Genomic DNA, 21,333 nt, shown 5'->3' on the forward strand with positions numbered 1-21,333 from the left:
CTTAGCAACATCTGCAGTCATATTAATTTTAACATGCACCTAACATTTTGTACATCAAGTAATTAAGCCTACAGCCAAGTTATTCAGTTTTAAGTTAAAAACCTTTACATTTTTGAAAAAAGTACAAAAACGGTTGCAGTTTAAATTAAACAAAAGATAAATGAAAACTGGATGTACATGTATATGCAGCTTTTTTTTTGCATTTTAATTGTTTTAAGCATAACACTGAAAAAAATGATTTCTGAGCAAGAGTGTAAAGGTTTTATTTATTCATCCAATGTTACCTTTACCATGACTGATATAACTTACAACCAAAAAGTGTATTTTCATTAGGCTCGTCAAAGGTCCCTTCCATCAAATGCAGCCTTTAGAATTCAGTCCCACTCCCCCCCAGTGCAAAGCCCATGTTGCAAGGATATAATTATCTCTAATTTTGGCAAATGTCAGTCAATGGATAAATCCAAGTGGTTCTGCTTGGATATCACACATTTTTCTTCAGTATTTAAATCATCCAGTTAAAGTTATCTCTGTACACTGTAGAGAAATGCTTTTTGCAGCTACATTTGTGTACTTCAAATTATGTCAATTATCCAAAGAAGAAGAACATTTGCCAGGTTTTTCTGGTCAAATCTGTGATCATACAGCCACTTAGGCAGGACTTTATTTAGCTAATCGAAATTTGTCCATCATCTCTGCACATGATGCAGATCCAAATCCCCTTCAACACCTTTGTGTCTTTTTACCTGCAAGAACTTTTAAAACTTGCTTCATGGTGCGTAGCTGCTTTAGGACTTTTCATTCATTTGTAAGTCAAGGTTCTATACCAAACCAGTTAACATACCCTAAAATGGAAATATATTTGAGCAGATGTATGATGCCTCAATCGTTGTGTATTTTTTTCACCTGGGAGCTGAGAGCAAGTGGGTGAGAGCTACTTCCATCACATGGCTTAGGTTTATTAAGATAATGTATGAAAACAAATGATACACATGTCAAGACCTAAAGCTCACAGTTTGGACCAGAAATTCTTGAAGTAACCATGTCAAATATTCTGTGTCCATTAGTGTTGGGCAATCAAAAATGAATCGAAACCGACATTCAGAACCTCTAATCTTGCCCATGTCGATTATTTCGATTATTTTCAGGGCAGAGTCAGAGAAGACGACACCGATGCTTTGATTTCAGTTTGAAATATTCAATAAAGAACCACAAAATAGTTCATCCGATATGCACTCTTTCATTAGAAGAGATATCCCAGCTTTAATAGTTGAGCATATTTATAGTAGAGACCATGTCAGTGAACTATGAGGGCAAAAAAACAGAAACCAAATAATCATTCATTAATCGTAATCGAGGTAAAATGTTCAATTAATCCTGATATTGATTTGATATTGAGGTCGTATCACCCAGCCATAGTGTCCATGTTTCAATTCATTCATTAATCCATGCCAAAGAGACGGCATGCACAATAACCAGAGTGCTGGAGCTTGATCAAATAAATAGAATGCAGACTTTGAGTTATTATTTACACTTTGGCGTCTCCTATGTCATGGAAAGCCAACTTAAGTGAAGAAGGCTAGATGGATACAAACACAAATCAAGTACAATTTATAAGATGGTTGAATACTCATTGTTTCCATGCTGCTGAAGCCTCCAAATGAAGCAGATGGGTGCATTTTGAAAATTTAATGAAAACGGCAACAGAGACCCACTTGCAAGCACAGCTTAATGTCATCTTCCATTTTCAACACCTGCTGTTTCTACAGTGATCTGATGAATCATTCAGGTGAAACTCTGAAGTTAACAGAGAAACTAGTTGATCCATGACACCAGTGTTCCCCTCTGTCACAGCGCCCGTCTTACTGTAGCGGTGTCTCTGTTTTCAGTCTTTGGCTCAGAAGTGACAAAATTTACCGCATCTCGTTAGGAAAGTGAATGATGCTTTTAATGGCCAACACTAATTACCTAAACTATCATCCTGTTACATTGTCGTTTCACCCAGAGCCACCCTGGAGTAATTCCACCGTTGTAATTATTGTAGGCAGTGATGCAGTAAATGCAAAGCTCTTACAGACAATTTCATTATTACTGGTGTGGTCAGCTTTTGGTAAAGTAGCCCAAATTTAAGCAAGGCTTTTAAAATGTCTTTGAGGAAAATCCTTTCAAAAGGGTTAATGTAAGATTATGTGAATGTGTGCAGTGTGTGTGTTTGTTGGCGGTCTCGTCTACAGTGACACACTGCATGTGCCTTTTCTCCCTTTCCTATATGTTCTGTGTCTAAGATATAGAGGTTCTGCTCCATTCCTCATTTCTGCCGCAGGCCAGCACAGCTTTCAGCTTCAGTCTGCTGTGATGGAAGTTTATATTGACCCATAAATTAGCTCTACTGCCCCGCCACATCCAACAAATTGCTCTCAGAAATGATGGACCCTTTTTCCTGTTAGCAGCCAGAGATGTGAAACGGGAAGACGGACAAATAATTCCTTTATTTCTTTTTATCTTTTAACACAACTCACACTGCATTTTAATGAAGCTTTATTGTCACACATTTTGTTTACCTTATCAGGATGAACATACGTCAGAGCAGAACTAGGCTGAGGTGTGTAGTTTCTAATCTTCGTTCAGCGTCTAGTGTGCTGCCCAGATATGCCTTTTTACACATCCACACAGGTAATCCTGCAGTTTAGTCTATCACATGTATTTAAAACGACAAAAGCAAAATGAATAAACCGTAAAGAATAGAAATTCATCAAAGCTAAAGAAAAATCCTGCAGGTAAAACTTGCCTTATTTCATGATAGTCTTTTGCAGCTTAAAAGCCAGGAGAGTTTCAAGTTCATTAACATTTCTTTTTATCAGGTAACAAAGGATGGCTTGTCTTGCACTGATTTGCTTCAAGATTAGTTTATCGCAAAGTGGTCACTGGCTCCTAAAGCTAAATTGGAACACTGGTGGTACACAGCATTTATCAGAGTAATGCTGACATGTTTGCACCTGATAGTCCTGTGCCAACATAAGGATATCAAAGAAAGCTTTACAAATTAGCATTTTTTTGGTAACAATTCAGTTCATTCTAAGAAGGAACAGCACACAAACTATTTCACAAAAATCTCTAATAAAACAAGGAAACTTGCATCTTAATTATTCAACATTTGCAGAACTCTAGGCAACAATATGTCACTTTTCCACCTTTAAATAGTAGTTTCAAAGGTCGGTTTGAGAGCATGATATCTTAAAACAGAGAGAATGACATCTCTCCCATGTCCATAGCGTGGCCCGATTGCCTGTTTACAGCAGTAGGTAACTTTGGCAGCAGGTCGAGGTCATCTTGCGACAAGAGCAAATGGCTCTACACGTTCACACACAAACCCAGAGTAATATTTGTGGAAAACCCAGTTATATTACTGTAGACATTGTTGTCAAGCTTCTCACAACGTCTTTGCCGGCTACACTCCATCTGCTTGTAAACAAATGCACATTGTCTGAGAGGGGTAGATGTAACAGCACATAAGTGCAGTTGCACTCGAAGTCCTTTGTTGGGCACTAAAGTTCACCAAACCAAATCGCTACATATTGTTGCTTTAAAGGAGACATATAATGAAAGATCCACTTTTACAGTGTTTGTGAACATATATTTGGGTATTCAAGTGTCTACTGACCCACAAAATGTGAAACAAATCCATCCAGTCCTTTGTTTGTGGTCTGCATAAGTCTTACAACACAGAGCAAAGTGCTTCATTTCAAATTTGCTCTCCTTTTGATGTCACAGTGGGATTCTGGTAAAAAAAAAATTGTCCCTCCCCTGATATCTCCACACATTGACTCCACCCCCAGCCGAGAGCAAAACTTTTGCACAGGTCTCCCATTTTTATTGTGGCTACAGAGGAGTGACTTCTACCTGGACATCTCATTGGGGGCTCACTGCATTTAAAGAGACACACACACCAAAACGGAGCGTTCTGAGAGAGCTGGTTTATACAGGCTCACAAACCTCCTCTGGTGCTAGATTCATGTTTTGACCCAAGCACAGCACAGATGTTTCATTTAGACCACAGGGGACTGTTTGAAAAGGTAAAAAAGGGGTATGATATGTCCTCTTTAACTACCGTGGCCCAAAAAAACAAACAAACCGGATAGCTTGTTTGTATTAATCTTATCTATTCTGTTTATTATTTTTTATTGTTCACACTACTTACTGCTACTGGTCTGAATTTCCCCTCTGGGGTTCAATAAAGTATGATCTTATCTGATCTTAGCAGTCAACACGTGGTGTAAGAGTGGGGTTATGCTGGAAAATAACAACTTGGACAATGCTAGCCTACATTCATAAAATAGCCAAATAATCCCTTTGACCTTTTCCTGCCATCAGCTACAAACACAGGGTTTTCCCCAGTCTATTCACCATCATAAGATGACCTGAAGCTAGTAACACTGAAGAATTTTCAAATATTATACTTAAGATAAGTAATTGAAAGAAACACACAGCAATGATCTTAAAAGCCCGGAGAGAGTTAATGTTGGAAACAAAATGTCACCAGAAGGATTTTACTGAAAGCCCGTCTATCCCATCATTAGTGATTGATCTTCCGCTGGCTGGAAAGCCTTGATTAGGACACTTTCATCAAGTTGTTTGAGTCCTTGACAATTCTCTCCCCTCATCTCTCCATTGCTTTTTTTCTTCACTCATCATTTACTGTTGTTTAATGAGCTTGCAAGTACAGGATGTATCCCATCCTACTATCAACCTGACATCAGCCCCAGTGTCGCTCTGTGTCCCTCTGACACGTCATCTATTCTCTTTGTCCCTTTGCCCCCTGCTGTCTCTCACCCGTCTCAAGCTCCATACCAATCAGCCCCTCCGTCTTTTCTCTCTGACTTATGTCATTTATTCTCTCTCTTCTCCTCGCTTCAGATGTCTCACTCTGACTAATCCGTTTCAGATCTCACAGTTACACCATTCCAGTGTAATATTAGTCTAGCAAATATAATTAGAAAAAGCTGCCCTCTCTAACCCTGAGCTTCAACATGACACCTACATTCAGGGCTGTAAGATGAGGTTCGTGTTCAACTTACTAATAAACCTAATCAAATTATCTTTCGACCAACACGGTTTGTTTATCAGCCTTGATAAGTATTTAAACTCTGTGGAACTAAACTGACAGTGTTTGTTTATGTGATAGTCTCTCAAAACGGTTTTATTTGAATCTTTTGTACGTCTCCTACATTTCTTTTCTCATAGAGAACCCCTTAAAAAGAAATGGCTTCATAAAAATTCTGAATCTCTTTTCAAATAACTCCTACAGAAGAAAACCATGCTTTAGAGGTACCTCAGGCTTGATGACAGAAAAAGTGCGTGGGTTAAACTTTGAGCAGTGGGGGCAGTTTTGGTGTTTTGTGATTGAACGTACTTAAAAGAAACGAAGACCATTTCATTATGTGTGGAAGCAGCTGTGTAAGGTTGTATAAACAAGTAGTGGTGCCGTTGGAGATACGACGTCCCAGCTACGGGCTCCGTAACGTGCACAAGGTGTGTTCTTGACACACACTTGTGTACACTACAGCTGTGTGTAACTCGTGTTGAACATCGTTTGAAAGCTTTGCTTATTGTGATAACGACCATGTAAAAAAAAACACTTCAAGGTCCAACTAAAACAGCAGCCACATTCTGCACATCTGTCAGAACAACTACAAACAAATAGCTACATTTGTGTACATTGACTCATCATTTGAAGTTTTACTGTACTGTCATAATATTCCAATAAAAACAGTCCTGCTGTATCTGTAAGAGTCCCGCGATCCAAATCCAGGGACAATTTAATCCGAACATTATATCCATTATGTCCTCCGATGGCTTCAAAATGATTGCCGCTATCCTTATATTTCACTGTATTTAGGTAATATTTAATAAAAAAATACATTTTCTCAGCTTACCAGACCTACACATTGCGGCCTCACTCAGAGCTCTCCAATGGCACTTCATTTGGCCAATTAGAAGCGCCAATTTACCGTTCCCAGCCTATAATAGCCAAGTAGAGCCTGAGTTGAAAGAAGCTGTCTGCCCCTTTTCTGATGTCGCTACACTTAGCCAATTGCTTGTGACTGTAAATGGTAAATGGACTTGGGCTTGTATAGCGCTTTTCTAATCTTCTGACTACTCAAAGTGTTTTTTACACCGCACGTCACACCTTCCCATTCACACACTGATGGCAGAGGTTGCTGTAGTGAGACCATCAGAAGTAAATAGTCATACGATTCGGGTTTGGTGTCTTGCCACAGCTGCCCCTGTGTTGATGACTTGACGTTTCTGGAAACGTGAATATGCTGCTTCAATCAATACCTAACATCCTGAAAGCAGGGAGAGGGGTTTTAATGCCAAATACGGACAAAGCCCTGCATTATCTCAGCTGCAGTTTGCACGTTTGAATGATTTTGGAAGAATTAAAAAAACATTCTGAAACTACAGATTGTTTTGCTTTCAAAAGAGGCCTTATTGGTAGTTGTAGCTAATTTACTCTGAGGATAGTAAGTCCCCATATTTCTGCATATATTTTAGGGCAAATTTAAAGGATGCTGAAGAGGTTGACTTAATGCTAACATGGTCAAGTTGGTATGCTAAGATTTTCTAATTAGCCCTGAGCAAAACATTTAGCTGAGCCAGCTGGTTAATGCATTAGATGGCCAAAGTGAAACGGAAAGAACCGGGGTTATTTTGCAGATATAAAAAAAATCCCACTGACATCCGTAACAATGCTAATACATTAAACAACTATAAGCTGTGGCTTATGGCTCAGTGATAGAGTCGTTTGTCTTTCACCTCCAAGGTCTGCTGTTTGAACCCAGCTCTTGCAGTTAACATGCCTAAATAGGAGGGTCTCTGTAATCACGATTATTGCAAAATAAAAGGAGCGGGAGGACTTCGGAAGGCATAAATAGAGATGGAGATGGCACAGGAACAGAGGAGAGTCAGAGAGTGAGAAACAGAGTCCATTAGCTGCTATTAATTACCTCTGATTGGTATTCACAGACAAGCAGCATCCGAGCCTCAGAGAGATCAATTCTCCACTCTGGATCACAGTCAACACATACACACTCACATATCCATACACTTGTTATTCCTGCCGCCTTCTGTTTTGCACACTAATCTCTGCTTTCTGATGTCATTCAAAACATTTTTTTCTGTATGAGATCTAAGATTTCCTTAAATAGAAATAGAATAAAAACTTGTCATCCTTTGTACCAATATGGACTTACAAGGTCTAAGAAGGACTCGGGTGATTCACGCACTTGCCTGGCTTGTGTCCAGCTGTATAAGGCATGTTTTATGTTGTCATTGAAGGCGTTTGAGTGAAGACGGATGGTCAAAATTGTCACTCAAAGGAGAGAAGTGCAGGCAGTCTCAGAAAATGGTAACTTCCGGGCCTTTGTTTCTGATGTTGTGTCTTGTTGTTGCTGCTCATTGAAGCTGAACAAAACACAACAACTGTCTTGTCGGTTGTCATATCAACGCAGGTAAACTCCAATGTGAGCATCAGTATGAGTACAGCAGGGGGGGAATCTCAGGATATATGTTCTGAATTGCTATTGACAGACAAGTCTTGATATGATCTGAGGGATCAAATTAAAAAGAACACCTACAGTGTCATAGTGGGAAAAAAAAGTATTTGGTTTACCTTCTGTTTCATTATTTTTGGAGGAGGTCTAGGATCCCCTGGGTGGATTCTACAGTGTTTGGACTGTTGTACTGAAGTGACAGTATTTCTTTTCTGACTTAAACTGTGGTTAAGTCCACATCACAGCTTCAAACAGAACACAATGTACTCGGTTGACACTGTGATTAATGAATGATAAATCTAGGTTAGCTTTCAATTATCTTTCCTTTGTGAACCCTATTACTTCACAAAAGCAGTGACCTTGTTGCACCTTGTAAATCAGTAGATTTATAGTGTTATCTTATTAACTCTGTGACGACAAAGGTAATAAGCTTTAGAGGCAAATTCATTTAGTTGGCAAATTAATTTCCTGATTGCAAAACAACAATAGCATCACTTAATCAAACGGAGTGGTCCAAATCCATCCAACACTCTCATTTAAACTGTCCAACTTGAACAGAACATGATTCAATTTCCCACAAATCTGAATTTTATTGTCAGATTCCGACACTGTTTTATATTTCAGTCAAAACAGTGTTTCTCCATCTTGGTTGAGATATGACAGAATCAGTTCGTCTTTCCCATATGGTACAAGTTTCCTGCTCCATGTCCAGCTGTATCTATGATCTTCCTTTGTCTCCAATCTGTCATAAAAACAGAGTCTGCAGAACATGGAGCGTGAACGAACAAGGAATAAAAAAAAAATACTTTGAATACATTTTTTTGTCAAGAATCCCCCCCCTGTCATCTTGTCATAGTTAGCTTTTCATCCTCTAGAATGAGTTACCAAAGGCAATAATAGGCTGTCACTGTTGAAAATACTGCAGCTGAAAGGACAAGTGGATCTGAGTGGGGTGGAAAAGAATCTCTAAAGAATAAAACGCCATTCAGTGGTGCTGCTTTGCAACAAAGATGCTTTTTTCTCTCATCCTCTGCTTTGTTATCATGTTGTTATCTTTTCAAAATTTACTTCCTGTTTTTTTTTTTTTTTTTTTTTACAACTTGGCTTTTCAAGTTGGATCCCTGTCACATCTAAATCACTGGGAGGATAATTTATGACTGAAACTCAGGGCTGCAATCATCGACTTGCAACTGCCTTCAGTTCCCAGACAGTCACCGACAGGACTACTGACAGCAGTGCCTTGAAAAACGCAATGCCTCTGTGCTCAGACACATTGATGAAGTGCACAGCCTGCTGCAAATTACTGCAGAAGATTGCCCAACCGAAAGCAAGAATATGTGCACAGTAGAAGCCCTTTGAACTCCGTGACACTCTTTCAGTGTCTCCCGTCGGTGAGTTAGCTCAAAACAACTGCACCTTGACGAGATCTACATGCACGGATGACTCTTAATGACTTTACCCCGGCTTACTGAAACTGAAACAGTGAAGCCATGTCCCGTGACTGGAATATCTACCTGCTGAGAAAACCTGAGCGTAAAAACCTGAAATAAGTACAAGACTCTAATCACTGTTAGAAGACCACAAACCCAGATGTTCAACCGTCGGTCAGAGAGAGACAAAACACACAGGCAACGGTCGCTCCCAACATTAAGACAAGAAAACTATTTTGAACATTTACTAAATCTGTGTGAGCTGGGATGGAAAAATGTACTGGTAAGAATTGACAAAGAGAGCTAAGAGTTTGATTCAATGGAAAAAAAGGCAAAATATTGGAACAAAATGGAGTGGAGGGAAGAGAAACACCTATAGAGACCAGTTCAGTTGTAACCTTGCCTGTGGGAGTTGTACCATCAGAGATGCAGTACCATTCATGGGGATTCATCGGTTTGGACTTTTGACAGAGAACTTCATGCCCGAGATGCTCTTAAAGGTCGCACCAACCTTTAGTGGCTGAACATGACAAAAGTCCAAACTTTTGGTGGTGCTGGTGGTGCACTGGTTAGTGCGCACGGCCCAGGTTCAAATCCAACCTGTGGCTCCTTTCCGTTCCTGCATGTCATTCCCCTCTCCCTCTCCCTGATTTGTCTTATCCCTCCAATAAAGGCAAAAAAAGCCCACAAATAAATCTTCAAAAAAAACTTTCCATATTTTTTACTTGAAAACAATTTTGAAAACTACCATATAAGTTCCCAACTTCAAAATGATGGAATATTTTTTGTTGGTCTATTACCTATAACTGCAATACATTTAATTTTAACACAAGTGACAGACGTGGTTATAGTGCTGAGAAAAGTCAAAATTCAGTACTGCTATAATCAGCTCATTGAACTGTTTAATGGTTTAGAAAAGTAAAAGCACAGTTCTTTATAAATGAACAATTACCAGTGTTCAGAAGAGATCAACAAGTTGAGCTGACTAACATGACTGAATATTCAGTAAACTTGTGATCTTAAAGGAAACACTACATTCATAACTGCTCTGTTGTGAAGAGTTTATTTTAAATGCAGATGGCCTAAAGACATACAGAGTTTAAGTACCAGTTCAGGCCTAAGGTTATGAACCCTGACACACAGCCTCATCGCAGCAAAGACAAACCAGCAGACTAATAACCAGCTCCCTGATTATTCTGTATATTTGCTCACTCAAATACTCTCCTCTTCACCTGTGCTTTTAACACTATCCCTGTCAGCTTGTCAGAACTGGACCTGGATCAGAAACTATAACCAGTCTAACTTTTGCACTGCTAGGTAGCTTCCATCTCTTAGAGACAATTAGAGTTTTTCTTCCTCATGTGCTGCTTTTCAAGCTCACAATGCAGAACAGAAGCTGTGGGAAGAGCTTGTCCCTGCTCCTGCTGTCACTACATAACTATTGAAAAAAACAGCACAGTTTGAGGTGGTGCACTAGTACAGAATATATGTGTCTCCATTAAAGATGTATTAACTGCCATGCTGGATGTGACGACTCTCTGTCTGGAAACACTTTTTCTATTTTTTTCATTGAAGAAAGGTTTGTGATGGGCAGCCAGCTTTTGCATATAAATCTAACCAGCATGAGCTCTCGCAGGCGATGGCGGAAAATGATTAGAGATTTAAGAGTCGGAGAGCAAGAAGATGGAGAGTAAAGTCAATGAATGAGTGGAGGGGAGAGAGAGAGAGAGCCGCAGTGGAAAACAATAAACAATGGAAAAGGGAGGATATGGATAGATGTTGAGGAAGTGAACAAATACAGAGAGTGAAATGAAAGAAAGGGAGGGTAAAGGAGAAGAGATGATTATGCTCACTGGCTCATGTGACAGACAAACAGAGAGAAGAATTGATGTGACTGAGTGAATTCAAAGAAACTGGATGCGAGGGCCAGCTCTGATTGGTGTTCGTTAACAGCCTAATCTTGAAGACAAAGAGCGGCTGTAGCTGCTCTGAAAGCTTCGTCCTTCTAATGCAGCGGGGGCTAAAGGCAATCTGGCACCTGTGTGCACCTTCGAGTGTGTGTGTGTGTGTGTGTGTGTGTGTGTGTGTGTGTGTGTGTGTGTGTGTGTGTGTGTGTGTGTGTGTGTGTGTGTGTGTGTGTGTGTGTGTGTGTGTGTGTGTGTGTGTGTGTGTGTGTGTGTGTGTGTGTGTGTGTGTGTGTGTGTGTGTGTGTGTGTGTGTGTGTGTGTGTGTGTGTGTGTGTGTGTGTGTGTGTGTGTGTGTGTGTGTGTGTGTGTGTGTGTGTGTGTGTGTGTGTGTGTGAGAAAAAGTGTGATGTCCTGTGGTTGCAAGGCCAAGTGTGTAGCTTTCCCCCCCCGTTATCAGTGACAAGCTCATTGATTACCACAATGACTGCTCTTCGATTAGTCCCAGGTGATAAATGAGCCACCCAACCCCATTTCCAAAACGACCTAGCAAGAGAAGTGAAATGAAGTGACTGTTTTTCATTTTTTTTTTTATTGTGTGTGCGTCTGTGTGTGATGCACTCTCAAAGTTCCCTCACCCCATTTGGGCCATTTTCCCGCAGCTGAAATGGACTAGTTTTCCACATGGCTGCTCTCCTCCACCACACTGAGGGGAGGGCAGGCGGCCAGTCTGCCAGAGCAGACTGACAGAATTTAGTTAATGAACTCAACTAAACTAAATGAAAAAAAAAAAACAAGTACAAACAATCTGTATCCTTGGATGCAGATCTCTTCTGCAAAACTGAAAGGTTTGGATGGATAAAAAAAACTCAGCTGAATTTAACTTTGTGCTTACTCTAAAACACGTAAGAATAAAAACAGAGTCTTACTTTGAAATCAAACACACTGAAGTGGGGTGTGCCTTGCAGGTATTGTAAAACGCTTTACATTTTAACTAGTAAGTCTTTGTTAATCGTGACTTAATGAAACTCCACATCCTCAGGAAACAACCAGTTTTGCACATGAGAATTGAAGAGTGTTCTCCATAAGATTGCATTTTCCCACAAAGAACACTAAATTCAGTCCGTAGATAGTTACTGACTGAAGTTGCAATATATCTGTTGAATGTTACAATATTGGGCTTTTGATTTTTCTGTCCGTGAGTCATTGTGTTGAGTGGGCTGGACCAGCATGTGTGGTTGTCAGACTGCTGAGGATCAGATGCAGAGAAATGAGATGACAGTCTGTTGTGTGTTTTTTTTTTTTGGTTGCTGTCACACTCAGAATAAATGCAGTGTAATTTGATCTTACCCATATTCATCTATCTGCAGCTGACATGATTTCTTTAATGTTTAGCTCCAATAATGTGGGTGTGGGTACAACATCCTCCTTTCCTTTTGAAACAGTGAAGGAAATCCATGCTGTTATGGACATTCCACCTAATATCCTGATACCATCACCAATAATTATTGTTTTTTAAAGTTATCCAGGCAAGTCCCTCGTACCGCAAAGGAACCATGTTGCTGTTAGGGAAATAAACCTTTCAAATCATATACTGCCCACCATGACTGAGCAGCCAGGAACAAGGTACTAAACACATCTTTTTGTCTGACATTTAGTTTGACGGACGTTGGAGCTGCTGAAGGTGTTCATTTTAGAAAGTATTTTGCAGCACACCAAGGTATGAAATGGACTAAAATGCATCAATGTGAAAGCCCCCTGGGGATGTAATAATGGATTGAGCATAATCTCTCTGAAAGTGCAATAGCAAATGGCAATAGCATGGGTGTAACTCCAACACTAATTAAGTTCATCTGGAAAATAGGACACAGAGAACAAAAAGAAACATAATATCCATTGGGCTGTCAAAGACTCAAGCCAAAAATATCACTTTAAATTAGAGATGTGCATGATGAATTTTATTGAGCTGATACGATAACCAATAATTACCTGCTCCTGATACCAATAAGATTACAAACAAATATGTTATTACATTATTGCATTTTAAAAAGACGTTCATAAAATGTAGTTTTTGCACATCTTAGGGTACGAAAGGTTCAATTTGTAGTCAGCAAAGATGGAGGCCTACATAAACATTCTGTACTAGCTGACCCCTCCAACGTCATGTCAACACCAAAAAACAAAAAACAGTTTTGTCTTTTAGATTTTTTTTTTTTTATACCTGAACCAAGTAAGTTAATTTTTGAGTCTCTGCAGATAACCAACGAGGAACAAAATATAGTATAAGCATGACTAGCCCCTGTTTTTATTTCTGCTTAAAAATAACCAAATGACTTTACCTTGTAAACCAAATTTTGATGAGATTTTTACGTTATGAGTTATGACCATTTTAGGGAATAAGGGGGAAGTGAGCTGGTGTTTAGATCTAGTGATGCTTTTAAGTTGTATTACCATCAAATGAATGCTTTAGCCTTTGGGCTGTCCCTTGCAAACTTTCTGCAGTTTACAAATGCCTGTCGAGTCGGCGCTACTGTACTCGCCTTTGACTTGGTGCTAATGCAAGCGACTTGACGACTTTTTTCCTCCCCGAATCCCTGCAATACACATTTTGCAAATTGCAATGACGTTATTCTGCTCTGAAACGGTGCAAAACATCCTCGCCGGTGACGCCATGTCAACTGGCTGCGCTCCTTGTTGTTCTTTGTCTCTGTGTTCAACGGCAGCTAGCACATCACCGTCTACTGTATCTGAATGTTTAGGCTTGTTAATAAGTAAATGAATGCCATTGTTGTCGGTTAATTTTATCGGTTAAAATGTAATTATCTGAATATCGGTTGGTTGAAAAAAATATTGAAAACATTTGTCATTATAAAGAATAAATAATTATTCAGAAGATTCAAGAAAAAACATTTTGAACGCCTTTGGCTACAAATAGATTGTAATTTATCTAACAGTGAAACAGTAACAGTTGGTGAGGCCATTATTCACCAGTGTGTGAAGTATGCTGAGCCAGCAAAGTGAACGAACACCTCCCTATAATAATCTCCATTCACGTCTCATTCCATTATTTGTACCCCTCTTTTGATTGGTCTCGGTACACAGATCCACTCACAACCTCAGCAGTTGCGACCTTGCTGAGGTTATAAGTGGATCTCTCAACTCCTGACTCAAAGCCAGTTGTTGTATAACTGCGGATAAACTGCTTCTACAACAAATGATATTTGATTTGAACACACAGCAACCCACAGACACACACACTCGCACGCGCACACGCACACACAAGCAGATACACACACACGCAGACACACGCACTCACACGCAGACACACGCACACACACACACACACGCAGACAGCTGGGCACTGAGGCGACTCATGGTCCAGTCAGCATCAGTCAGCATCATCTGTGCCTGTAGAACAACTTGGTACACAGACAGACACACACTCAGACACGGGCAAACCCACACACACACACACACACACACACACACACACACAGTATGCCAGACTCTTGCTTCATTGTCAAGATATATATGTAAATAACATATTTAGAATGAGGACAGTTTGACATTGGCTTATACTCACCTGTGCACAGCCATGCCCACAACCACATACACATGCATGTACTGACAAAGTTCAAGTGTTCAAGCTTACAGTAATTGGAATTCAAACAGTGATATCTGGTGTCTACAGCACTCTGCCTAGGGAGTGACAAAGACACACACACACACACACACACACACACACACACACACTCTTACACAAAAACACACAATATATCATCATTCAGGAGGCAGCTAGCCTGTCCCAAGCTTTAACCTGTCCTTGTCTCTTCTGTTTGGAGTCAGCAGGATTGTCCAAACCTTGCACACACACACACACAGACACACACACACGCACACATCTTCCACCATCTCATAAGACATTGCTGCATAACATTTGCCACTATAAATATATAAATGCAGCCGAACATGTACAGTACATATTGCCAGTATTCAAATGAGCACTTTTTGTTCAATATAACTGAGCAGTGAGTGAGTTAGTGATTTGCGGACTCCCCTGATAGAAGCTATCGGCCATTTTCTTGTTTATCCAGCAGATGCAATGTTGTCATATGTACTTTAGGGTACAGTCACAGGGAAATGATAAGTGTTTTTCTAAACTTGTTTATCGCTTTCTTCTCATTGAAGAACAGGACATTTTTATAACAGGTTGCAGAATGTGTGTCTTTGGCGACTCCTGCTGGCAGTTTGAAAACAAAAATAACTGAATTCCTGTCCTTTTAAAGGTCCTATATTATGCCTTTTCTGGTTTTATATGCCCTTTAGTGTGTTTTCCAAGTGTCCTGTGCATGTTTAGGCACATCTATGTGCAAAAATTCAAAGTCCGCGGAAACGCGGCTTCTCCTATGTCCTCCTGTTAGCTGTAGCATTAGCCGCATGTAACGCTCGGTTCTAGCCCCCCCTCGATAAAAATGTGTCAGTCCAACGTCATTGTCAGTGTGAGATCACTGATCTAAGCCCATTGGCTCGTTGTGGCAATCTGCAGCTCATGTTGAAATTTCCGAGACGCGTGCTGAACAACTGACCAATAACGACAGAGCGGATCGGCAGACCAATCAGAGCAGACTTGGCCCACGTGGGGTCTAACAGTGTGGGCTCAGCAGAGCGTAGCTGACGGACTCAGAGCGGAGAGGGAGCAAGGAGGAGCAGTACATGAAAACAGACACTTTTTTCGAACTTTAGCTATTGTGAACGTACAAAAGTAAGAACATAGATTAAATATACGAATCTCAAAAAGGACATAATATGGGCTCTTTAAGTCCAACTAAGGCCAATGTTTTTATCAACTTTGTTCAGCAGTTTTAAACATTGTGCCCATATTAAAAAAAGAACACTGCTTTGTTAGTTGTTGAACTTTTTTGTCTATTATTTTTATAATAAGACCACTGGAAAGAACACTGGACTTATTCCTGGATTCTGATTATTTTAAAACATTTTAATGTTGATTTCATATGAGTTGAAGAAAAAAAGAATACTCCAAGCTGAGTAAAAACGTTGAATAGTTATTTCGTTGTGTGCTGCATCAGGTGTATGAGTTACAGAGTGGCTCCTGTTTAACACCTTTAGTCAAATCACCTCTTGCTCCGTGTTCACTGTTTGTGTGTTGATGTGTGCGTGGGTGAGAGACTGAGATAGAGGGGGAATAATTAAAACTGCTGAGTCACAATCGCCTGAGCTCTCAAAGCATGAAAAATAATGGAAGCAAACTATGGCTGAGCAAAACGAATATCTAGTGCCAACAAATCATATGCACACAGTGCATGACAGCAGACTCACTGAACATAATGATATGGAATATGTTTCTTTGGTTGCACTGTAAGTTTACACATTTGATTCACAACTGAAAAAAGTGGCAAAATGAATAGCTTAGCATAAACAGAAACATTTTTAATATATGATTTTTTTGTATCTGTCAAAAAAGCCAATTTTCTCGTAGATTATCATTAATTCCCTGTCCCACTCTGGTTATACTTATTTGTCTTGTGGGAATTTTAATGAGCATGTTTCAATACCTAAATAAATAGCACAAATATCAAATTGGCTTCAATGAAATTGAATTAAAAATGTGTTGCATTTAACTTCAGGTGTGGAATGAAAAAGCTACTTCTAATCCACACCATCCAATTTAAAGTCATGATCTCTCTGTACATTCATCTGTTCTCTTTCTGTATTCATATTTTTCTGCCTCTCTGCCCCTCTCTGTCACCCCCCACCATTTCTTCTTCCTCCGACTGTTCCGCCTTAGCCGCGCTAACACCAATTATAGTGTGTCAAATCCATGCATGTCAGTTTGCAGATCCCTAATCATCCCTTCTCTCTTTCATCTGCAAATCCTTTGTTCCTCCCTCCTCCCCCTTCTCCCTTCTCTATAACCTTTCTTCTCCACTCCTCACCCTACCCCACCCCTTAGCCTGCGCATGTAGACACAGCCCGTCCTCCTCATCCTATTTTCATTTATCTGTATTACATTTACAAACTCAGTCTGCCTTTGATTTCTTTTATTTCCCATTTCAATTTTATACCTCTCTGCCTCTGAGGCCCGTCTCCAAGATGAACATTGTTGCTTGGATGTGCTGGCAAATTTTCCATTTTGGTTTTCTTGTGTGACAGGGTCTTCAAATCACTTCTCAGTATGTTGCTGCTTGGCTGGACGTTGCCAGACAGTTTTATGTGAACGACATAATTTACCTTGATGACATATTGGAGTGCCACTTTTAAATGCAAACTATAATAAGAGCCTGCAGCTACAACCAACATTTTACTGTTTTCAATTCCCCTTCTATTATTTGTCCTTTCTTTAAAAACACGTCCATATTTTACAAAGTAGACCACTTTATGGATCGCACAACAAAAAGACTTCAGATAAAATGTTTCAGTTACTTTTGTAAAATTAAAAGTATTTGCTTGATGCACTTGAACTATCTACCCTTTAATTAACGTGCTAAACATCAACAGCCTCAAGTCTGGCCAGTTGAAAAAGAGGCAAGAATAATTACATAAAAAGTGTTTGTTTCAAAATCTTTTATTAGAGTTTCAGTAGCGCCACTACCACTACCCCCAGGTGTGAAGGGTTTGGTCCTCAAAGTGGGCAGCCCTGGTTTGAATCTGACCTGTGGCTCCTTTTCAGCCATTTCCTGTCATTGCCCACTCTCTCTCTCTCTCTCTCTCTCTCTCTCTCTCTCTCTCTCTCTCTCTCTCTCTCTCTCTCTCTCTTTCTCCACAATTTCTGACTCTATTCACTGTCCTATCTCTGAATAAAGGCATTAAAAGCCGCCCCCCCCCCCTAAAAAAAGAAAAGAAAAGAGAATTTGAGCATTTCCTTACATCACTTCCATTAAGCACAGAGCAAGTCACAGCACCCAAAGAAAATGGATTCAGCATGTCATTATCTTAAAATCAACACCTGCTTTGATTTGTCTGTTTATCTGCGGATTATGAATTCTATAAAAGGAGTTCATTTGTGATATTGAGAAACAGAGCTCAAACTGCCAAATCAACTCCTTTCAAAGAAAATGTGATTTAGTGAGAAGGGTCTGGTGGAAGATGTTCCAAATATGGAAATCGTAGGGTGCATTGATTTTAGAGCTCAACTCCATGTCATGGGATACAAAGTCAGTCGTAATTTCAACCATGTCTGCTTTCATTTTTACTGTAAAACGTAGTCCCAAAGAGATTAAACACATGTTTTCAAATCTTTGAACTATCCCTTTAAAACACAGAAGATACCCTGAAGAGAGTAGATCGTTCAGTTCCCAGGCTGATTTGAGTGATAATACAGACTGATCAGGACACTCATAAAATCTATAATGCAATTTAGTTTGGAATTGACACAAGAAACCTTGTTTTTCATCATCAATAATCCATCAGTTTTTTGAAATAGTGCACCCTTAAAGGCAGACTGTGTGAAGTGGAAAAGCCACAAGTTAAACAGAGAGATTAATCAGACAGAAGGTTACATATAACATGTCTGAGAGCAGCTACTGTCTCCCCCTCCCTTGTCTCTGTTTCCCAGCCAGAAGAGACACATATGGGAAGGTGTGTGTGTTGTGACTGTAGTAGCAGGGGGGCAGGGCTGGGAGAGGGAGAGAGAGCTGGAGAGAGGGTGAGGGATGTAGGGGGAGGGGTTTGTTTATTTCTGTTGTGTTTTTTTGATGGTAACTGCGCCTCCTGAGCCCACTGGAAAATATAGCAGTGACAGAGAGAGAGAGAGAGAGAGGAAGACAGGGATGATGGAGAATGAGCGAAGATGGTTAGCAAAATGAGCGGCGGCCGAGAGACAGGAGACAAACGTGGCAAAGGAGGGAGGAATGGACCGACCCACGGACCGATAGAGGCAGAGCGCGCGTCAGTTTGCCGCTCCTCGTCCAAACAATGAACGTGCTGTGGTCGCTGCCGGCAACGCATCGTCACGGCAACCGGAGCCAGAGGGGTGCGCACTGAGTGAGAAAGCCAGAGAAAGAGAGGAGGAGGAGGGGGGGAAGAGATAGAAAGAGAGATGGTGTCTTCCTCCAGTAGATAGATCCTTCCTCTGTGTGTGTGTGTGTGTGTTTGTGTCTTCACATGTCTGTGTGGTTGTTCTCTCTGCTTGATCATGTGTGTGTGCATGTGGTCGCTGTGTGTTAGCGGCCAGCTGTCTGACACCATGATCTTCTGTAATCATCTAGGTGAATACAAGAAGGATGAGCTGCTGGAGGCGGCGAGGTGAGTACCACACTCTGCATGCTCTTTGTTTTCAGTGTATCTGTTTCTCCCGTTTTTTTCCTGCCTTTATTGTGCCGTTTTTCCTGCTATGTGGCATCTCTAAATGTTTTCCCTCTTGGTTTGTTTTTCCTCTTCCTTGTTCACCTGTTCAGTTTTTCCTCCTCACACCTCTTGTTGCCACGCTTACTTTCACCCCCCCCCCCCCTCCTCTTTCGTTTGTTTCCTTTCCCCACACCTTTTCATTCCTCTCTTCCCTTATCGCTCTGCTGTCATCAATTTCCACAATTCTTCACATTTCCTCTTCTCCCTTTCCTTTATTTCCCCCCTGATCTGTGCATTCCATTTCCTCTCCTCTCTAGTCCACTTGTGTTTCCTGTTTCCGGTTGTTGTTTCTTACCCTCTCCTTTCTTTTCATGCTTCCTTTCATCCTCCCTTGGTCCTTATTTCCGGTCTTGTCCTATCTAATATCCTTGTTTTTTTGTCTTATTTTCTACTATGTATGTCTACTTGCGTCTCCTTTTAAAATATTCCTCCTCTCGTCTCCTCTCCTCTATTGCTGTGTCTTCCTGTCATTTTTCTCTCCTTTCATCCATTTCATCAAATATCCCCCAATTTCCCTTCCAACTTCTCATTTTGCCTCTATATTCCCAGTCTCTGTTTATGACTTGTTCATTCATCCCTCTTTTACCAACGCACACTAAGCAAGGCAAGTTTATCTATAAAGCACATTTCAACAACAAGGCTTCACACAAGACATCAAAAGCATCATGACAGAGGAAAAAAAGGAACATTAAAATAGGCAATTTAAAAATCACAAACACAATCACAGGTTAAATATGAAAATATGTTGAAATAAAATAAAATAAAATTAAAACACACACACACACACTGATGCTTTGCAATAGACAGGTGTTTCTTCAGATCCTGAGCTCAAAACATGTGGGCCAGGAACGCATGCATTTTCTGAGGCTTGTTTTGGTTGCAGGCAATGCATGTGGACAATGTTTGTGTTTGTGTGTGTGTGTGTGTGTGTGTGTGTGTGTGTGTGTGTGTGTGTGTGTGTGTGTGTGTGTGTGTGTGTGTGTGTGTGTGTGTGTGTGTGTGTGTGTGTGTGTGTGTGTGTGTGTGTGTGTGTGTGTGTGTGTGTGTGTGTGTGTGTGTGTGTGTGTGTGTGTGTGTGTGTGTGTGTGTGTGTGTGTGTGTTCATTTGTCTCTTGCATGTGGAAATGGCATAGCTCTCTTTGGGATTGTGTGTGGGTGGCTGAGTGCTCAATGCCTCAACAGCCTCCCTCCCCATCTCTCTCTCCCTTCCTCCCTCTCCTGGACACACACACACACACACACACACACACACACACACACACACACACACACACACACACACACACACACACACACATACACTAGGAAGCAGCTGGCCTTGCATAGCAGTACCCCAGTGTATTATGGGGTCAGCAGGCTGTTTAAGTGTGAACTGTGAACTCAGTGTGCTTCTATCACAGCTGAGCCGCTGGCTGGCACATCACCAATGACATTTTTCAGAAGGTTTCTCTTTTTTTTGGTCACATCTTTTTTTAGTGTTGTGTTTGGACAAATAACTCCCACACATAGCTTATGGGATATCGTGTTTTTTTCCCATTTGTGGCCCAGATATCATCCTTGCATACTGTTATAGAATAATTAAAGGTACAACTGGTGAAATGGTTCTACATAGTCCTAGAGTAAAGTAATCCCTCCATGCATTGTAATTCAATGTGGGGTTAAACATTCTTGTACAGTAGACCAATGAAGTCCCTTTAAGGCTGCCTGTAAGCTGACAAGTAAGTCAAGTCTGCCCAAAGTCTTTGCTGATCTGAGTCTTCTCTTATGATTGATTCACTATCACTATTGGTAAATGGTATGTTTGCGTTGCTTAAAGCTTTCACATCATTGAAATGCATTTTAGATATTCATTTACATAGTGTTCTTAGATATTTTTACAAGTATTACGCTAAATTGTCCAAACAAGGAATTTATTTTTGCTTCAAATCCGCATCATTTGATCTTCTGACAACATCATAGGCATATTTTTGTCAACGTCATGAATGTTAAGATATTTAATATTCCGTATACTCACTGTCCTTTCAGCTGAGTATTGATATCAACATCGCCTTGCTACTAAATGCTAAACAATGTTCACCTGCTAGT

At 40.4% G+C, this 21,333-nt stretch overlaps 1 protein-coding gene across 1 annotated transcript in view; it reads left to right on the forward strand.

The window, feature by feature from the left end:
- LOC132992584 (poly [ADP-ribose] polymerase tankyrase-1-like) overlaps positions 1 to 21,333 on the forward strand; it is a 93,761-nt gene that overhangs the window by 13,785 nt on the left and 58,643 nt on the right. The window contains exon 5 of the mRNA XM_061062010.1: positions 19,110 to 19,146. Coding sequence (XP_060917993.1) covers positions 19,110 to 19,146 — 37 coding nt within the window. The remainder of the gene's footprint in view (positions 1 to 19,109; positions 19,147 to 21,333) is intronic.

This window comes from Labrus mixtus, chromosome 17 (genome assembly GCF_963584025.1).
Source record: "Labrus mixtus chromosome 17, fLabMix1.1, whole genome shotgun sequence".
Taxonomy (NCBI): Eukaryota; Metazoa; Chordata; class Actinopteri; order Labriformes; family Labridae; genus Labrus; species Labrus mixtus.